Source organism: Anticarsia gemmatalis, chromosome 3 (genome assembly GCF_050436995.1).
Source record: "Anticarsia gemmatalis isolate Benzon Research Colony breed Stoneville strain chromosome 3, ilAntGemm2 primary, whole genome shotgun sequence".
NCBI classification, from domain to species: Eukaryota; Metazoa; Arthropoda; class Insecta; order Lepidoptera; family Erebidae; genus Anticarsia; species Anticarsia gemmatalis.
The window spans coordinates 3,642,184-3,649,112 of NC_134747.1; the positions used below are offsets into that span (position 1 = coordinate 3,642,184).

General features: G+C 37.1%; 1 protein-coding gene across 1 annotated transcript; it reads right to left on the minus strand.

Moving 5' to 3' along the window:
• Positions 1–53: 53 nt before the first annotated feature.
• On the minus strand, positions 54–6,283 carry mRNA-cap (RNA guanylyltransferase and 5'-phosphatase mRNA capping enzyme). The gene is made up of 12 exons (XM_076135841.1): positions 5,929–6,283; positions 5,467–5,603; positions 5,042–5,209; positions 4,461–4,564; positions 4,134–4,200; positions 3,650–3,898; positions 3,068–3,203; positions 2,534–2,679; positions 2,042–2,207; positions 1,671–1,771; positions 1,041–1,231; positions 54–617 (listed from the first exon to the last, which is right to left on the minus strand). Exons 1-12 carry the CDS (start codon positions 6,112–6,114, stop codon positions 499–501), a joined length of 1,770 nt encoding a protein of 589 aa, XP_075991956.1. The 5' UTR covers positions 6,115–6,283; the 3' UTR covers positions 54–498.
• Positions 6,284–6,929: the final 646 nt, after the last annotated feature.

Below are 6,929 nucleotides of genomic sequence, written 5' to 3' on the forward strand. Positions count from 1 at the left end.
ACAAGCTTTGTGTTCAAAGCTTTATTATAATAAGATCTTACGATTTTAACTTAATTTAATTATAAAGTCGTGTTGATAACAACAAGATGAGTGATATACTGACTGCATTGTCGATGTTATTTAAGATGATAACACAAGTTGTTGAAATTAGGAAGAATTTCATTAACCCGAAAACTACTTAAGGACTGCTTAGGCTGTTATCCCACTGGCGTTTATACGAGCGTTGGCGTTCTTCCAACGTTTGCGCAGCGTCAACGTCGCGACGAAGCAATGTTAACGCCGCGACAAAGCAACGTTAACGTCGCGTTTGTTGGCAACAGGTACAATTCTGCTCTTGGTCACCCACTATTTATATTGTAGAACGAAATAACTTATCATATTGCCTTTCTATTATAGAATAAACAATGTGTTTTAAAAATGATTTTCTAACTGAAATAACATCAACAATGCGAGCCGTGTTCGCGTGACATGATTGTTTGGTGCAGTGACGTCACAGCGCTATCGGCGCATGCGCTTCGGCGGCGGCATGACGTCCGAGTCGTCGTGGAAACGGTGATTGTCTATGAAGTCTAGTAGGATCTCCTTTGTTACTGGCTCTTTTATACTCTGGCATACAGCTGTAATAGAAAAAGTCGTGTATTTGTATGTAGGTACAAAAAAAAAAAATATTTTTTTACTTTTACATGGTTTCTCATAATCTTTCTTTATATTTATCTCTTAGTCTTGGAACGAAAACTATACTAATGTCGTTACAAACGTACAAAATACGTCATAATCAAAATAATCATAGGAATGTGACAATGTGTAAGTGACACATTCCTATGATGATCCATTTCCAAAACGACATGACTTAGTTCACACGTTTCAAATGGCCCGAGTATAGTTACACTGCGTATAATCAAATCCCTGCGATGGGAAACGTTGCGGTCACACGGAAACCGTCTGCGTGCACATACGTGTTCACGCAACGCGCAATCTATATCAATTGGTGTAACATTATAAGATTTTTTTTCTCTTTCTCAATTAACATTGTTACTCACATTCAGCAGTCTTAAAACCATTGGGGAAGGATTTGTCGGTACGCTCCCTCATAAACTGCCAGCCTCCGTTTTGATACGTGCACTCGATGATTTTGTTGTCGAGATGTTTCATGTTCTTAGTCACTTTCATCGTCGCGAAGTGCTGTTCTGGCTTACCGACGAACAATTTGCCCACTTTCGTTGGTAATATTCTGAAATAAAAAAGGGTTTTATTAAGTCTGAATTACAACTAAAATTAAATAAAGTAAGAAGTGGTAATCGGCGGTCCTGTATGACAAGATTTATGTAAGAAGAGAATGAAGGAAAGGAAGTTTGTAAGGATCGTACCAAGTGGCGTTCATTGGTCTCAAAAATGTGTTTTTGATATTTCATAAAGACGAGCTGATTTGACTCGTAGTACATAACTCCGCTATATAATAATAAACAATTCTTAGGTCTGAAGGTAGGGAAGAATTGCAGGGCACGGCGAGGGACATAATTGCGCTTCGATCGCCCCATTGGTAGAACGGTCAACCGAAAGTCCTTCGAACTGGTCTACGTTAAGTTTGATTTCTAAAACATCTACTTGTGTTCAGGTTGTTTGGCGAGACCTATATTCGTTTTCTTAGCTCAAAACAAGAGTTAACTTACCCCGGGCCGCTATCTACGACGATTTTTAACCTAAAGTCGACACTGTTCATGTGACTCGGCTTCCATTTCAGAACATCGTCACATTGACCGGGCATATAAGGCTGTAAGAGAATAAATTAATACTTTGATAAAGGATATAATTAAAATTTTAAACGCCATATTAAAGAAATCGCGTATTCTATCAAATTGATTCCGCGTGAGGAACAATATAGACGCCACATTGTCTTCTACGTCATGAATTCAATTTCCAAACCGAACTCAGCAATAATTTACACCTCGTTTTTGTCTGATACGGTGACATAAAAATATATTTATTGTCAGATCAAAGTTTTTCTCTTTCTTATTTTTATAAGATACTCCATAGCTCTTACCTCTTTAGCAGGCTGGAATATAAGTCCGTCGGGCTCGTGCAGCAGTTGTTTGGCGAACTTCTCTCCCAACAGCTGTCGCGCCATCGGTAGCTCCCAGAACTGTTTCAACCTCACGCGGAATGGCTCCAAGTCTTTTAGTATTATACCCGCCTCCATTGCCTTATGTCTGGAGAAAAAATAGTAAAGATTTTAAATTATATACAGATTTAATATAATTTCCATGGTCCATCGTGGTGTAGTAGGGCACGGGACAGACAGGTTTGAAAGGAAAGACGGTAGGCCATTGCCCAGCAGTAGGACATATTAATGGCTTAAAATGCTTGTGCCCATCAGGTAGTTCCTTTGGGTCCGATTGCCACAATTCGGCTTAAACATTGAGACGCGGCATTTTTCTTAAACATTCACATTTACACATAATCGGTTTTGCCGCCCGACTAGGCCGATGTATGCCGAACCGTCTAAGGTTAAAAACAAATGTTTTCTTTTTCTTACCTAGGATTAACAATTTCTTTTTCAATATAGTTGAGTCGTGTCGGATAGAACGCCATCTTGCTGACGTCATTGCCGTCCAGGCTTATGATGTCGTAGCACAAATAACGAGGAATCTTTTCACCATTCAATTCGTCTATCACCATTTCCTGAAAACAAACTTTATAGATAACCTTCTTTATGCCAGCCACACACAATGAACTACCGGTTTCTAGTAGACCGAAATGTAGGGGGCCGTCTTTTGAACCAGAGCATTGAAATTTGAAAAAGTTATATTTAAAACACCATAAACCTCGCAGAACTTGTTAGCTAACATCATAAGCAACATCTTTTGCTCTACGAGTTCTGACATAACCCCTAAAACATGAAAAAAAAATGTTTCTAGTTTTTATTGTACCTGCAGTCATAACATTCGTATGTTTCAGCGTACTTTAGTCAGTACAAGTTGTCTTGACCTACCTCTCGAAAAGTATTATTTAGCTCTGGAAAAGTTTTTAAACATAACTAAACATTTCTAAATAAAATAAACGAACTTACACCATCAAGGAGAGTATTAGTTAAATGTCTGGTGAGTTCATCACGATGTACAAACTTGAGGTTGTGGACTTTAAACACGCAGTTGTCTCTGTCCAACATGTATACTTCGTCTTCACCGTCGATCAGCATCATGAACCTGACAACAACATCAATACAAATCAATACATTGACTGCCTCTGTGGTGCAGTGGTTTAGGTCGCTAAGCCGCAACAGTTGCGTTGGGAGGTCGTGGGTTCGATTCCCACACGGAATAATTATTAGTGTGGTCTACAAATACTTGTTTCGGGTCTTGTTGTACTTTGGGTCCGATGTTGGTATATTTATAAAAGTCCTCGCAACACAAGTGCAATTCTTAATGCAGGAGCTGTCTATTTAAGGGAAAAAAAATCAAGAAAAACAATCAGCCACAAGTTTAAAAAAAAATGTTTGTAACGCTGTAAGGGTTTCGTGCCACCATTCATCATGAGTAATTCTATAGATGGGTGACCGAAAAGTGTCATTTTAACTCGGCAACTAATTAGACTAGACACTAATTAGACTTTGATAACAAAAAACAATAAAATTGAATACATAATTACATACCTAACTCCATCAGCCTTCCACGACACTCTATAAGGTTTCTCATGCAGTTTGAACAAATTAGACCTCTGCATGGACACAGGCTGCGAGCCCGGGAACCCGGTGGTATTCCACCTGCAAAGCTGCTGGGTTTTCTTCTGAACCTCACTGAGCCGCGGCTGCGTGTCAAACGGCTCCACTCCTTGGACCTCAGGCATGAAGATGTCTTTCTTGTGCGTCGTCTCTTTTCTACCTTTGCCTTTCTTTTGACGACTGTAATAGATAGTTGAGGACATAGTTAAACAGTGATTGAATAGGTTTTGTCATATCCATAAATGATTCCAATGAAAAATTACTGAATTTCTGGTACTTAACTCGTGTCATTTTTATTGTTATATTGTTTGCGAGAGAGATAATCTGTTTGGGCATGATAATCCATTGCAAAAACACTAGTCTACCATGTGTATTGTTTAAAGACGCTAAAAACAATAATTTATAATCAACTTACTTTGACGACGACGATGATGAGTTCTGAGAATTACTTGGTGCATCATCATCAACATCATCTTCTTCCTCTGAAAGAGAATATCTCAATAGTATCACATTTTTCATAATAGGCATAAATATAGCGACTTTTCTACTAGTAAGGCTTGCTACATACATAATTCGGTTCGGCATTAATCGGCCTAGCTGGGCGGCATAACCGAATATGTGTAGAAGAACCCGATCGGCACAAGCCAAACAGGTGCAGTAATTACTTCTACCTAGTCTGTTTTGTTGTTCGATAAATATTGCCGAACCAAACCGAATATGTGTATGTATGTGTGTCACATACCATGGCACCAGTCAGGCAAAGGTGGTGCTGGCGGTGTGTCCTCAATATCACCATATCTTCGGCACAACTCTTCTAAATAATCCTGCTTGTAAATGCCTGGAGGTCTACAACAATAGGGACATATATTTTATTATCTACATTCTTTAATACAAACATCGTGACGCAACTCCTAACTTTAAAACAGATTTTCATGATATGCAAAGTCGTCAAACTGCACTTGGCCAGTGTGGACTCCAGGCCTAACCCCTTCATCATTATGGGAGGAGACCCTTGCCCAGCAGTGGGACATTGAGAGACAAATTCACCGTGATTCTTTCGAGCGTATTTCGCGGCGAAATTTCTGTCCACAAGGAGCGTGAGCTTCGCGCGTATTTTAATCTCGGACAAAGCATGTAAACACAATGTATGGGCGCCCAGCATCTTGGTAACACGCAAACGAACTCGGGCAAATAGATCTGCGGCGATTTCGCCCCTTCTAGACAACGTCTTAAGTTACAGATATTCAAATTAACCTATTTTGTTTGATTAACAAGCTGTTTGTTTCCTAAAGAATAAATAAATGTATAGTAAAGTACACTAACCTTATTCTAGCAAACTCAATAATGGCAGCCTCAACACCACAGTCCAACTGTTCCACCATGTATGAGACCAGTAGGAATCCAGTTCTGTTGAAGCCATGAGTGCAATGTACACCAATAGCCTCCAAAGGATTCTGACTGACGAACCTACTCACCAGTTGGATAAATTCTCTGAAAGTCCAAAGTTTTGGTTTTAATATGTATTTACAAATATTATAAACACTGAAATTTGTTAGTGATGTACGTTTATTACTATTCTAAGGACAATTTTTGTAACAAATTCATGTACCTATCATATAGTTTATAAACTCTCATGGCATATAATATAGCATCTTATAACCTTACATTAATTGTGTTGTGGACCAAAGAACCATCACAGAATATGATATAATATATCAAGTGTGCTTTAAAAACAAGATTATATTTACCTAGTCTGTTCCGGAGAAGGTGTTTCTCCATGCCCACGGCAATTCATCTTCTTATACCTGCATCCAGCCTCTTCCACCTCATTTTTGTTATAAAACCTACTTGTGTTCGTTAAATCTACCCATAGACCAAGTTTTATCTAAAAAATAAAGGATTTTTTTTTAATTTTCTCTCTTTTCACAGTAAAAAACAGCTATGTGAAAGTTATCTAAGAAATAGAACTAGCATAAACACTAAATTTCTGTGATAAATGTGAGAACAAATCACAAACTAAAAATAGATTTTTTCAGTTGGAAACCTGGTAATAAGTGCCAAATGTTTTAGGCCTACTTGTTTTTGTGACAATAATAATGTGCTATTGAATATAACATAACCTAAGCTAACGATAAATAGCTGTTTTTTGCATTATAAATAAATTGCCTGCATATTGAAGTTTAACAGCTGATTATGAAAGTATGACTTACTTTGCTGCTTTTTGTGTAAGCCATTAACATGGCTGGCGTAAAACGGTTTTCTTCGGGTACTTGATCATTAAATTGAGTTCCTAAAGGCGTCTTGAAAGCCAGAAACTTATCTGCTACCAGCCCCGTCGCCTTTCGTGGACACCTCAACCATCTATTGGGTATAGGACCCGGATCCCGATGAGACATTGTGATTGAAATAATCAAAACAAAGTTAACGAAAAATAATACCCGAACTCTATTTATAAAACATTGGTACGTATTGTACACGATAAAAAGATTTTTTGCTGAAAAACTAAACAGTATCACCCTTTTTGACAAGTCGACACAGCATCTTCTTGAACTTTAAATGAAGTTTGTAGAATTAGTGATGTGTCCACCAATGCGAATGTACAGTTACCTGATTAATCGATTTTATTTGGTCCAAATTCGATTATAAATATTTTGTAGATAGATACTAGATTACAAAAATAGGAGATATTTTACTTTCTTTACTTATAAATAACAAATAACTTATACAAATTTGCATACAAGTAATTTCATTTATAATTTCCATAATGCGTAATGTCAACAGACTCACTTGCTCTGCGCTATTTCATGTTTTCGGGATAAAGATTCTAGCATTAAATAAAGGTTTTTAACTTTCTACTTTTAATATTGTAATAACTAAATTAGAATCCTAAGCTCCGGCAAAAACATTTGGAGACCAGCTTCAGTCCAAACTTTTTCAAACACTTTATTTAGGAGATAGAAATAGAGAGAGATATTGGCTTGTTTTATTTTCTTATCAAGAGTCAATGAATCGATAAATAAAAAAATATTGATTCACAAATAAATCGATAAAAAAAACTGTCGTTACATCACTATTCGAGCTACAATACAGATTAAACAAAGTAGATAAAAATAATAATAAACCATCTAGATTTATCAAATAATCAGTAGGTACCTAAATATTAGTCCGAGTTTATACAACTAATAAATTTTACTTTAAATTGATTCTGTAT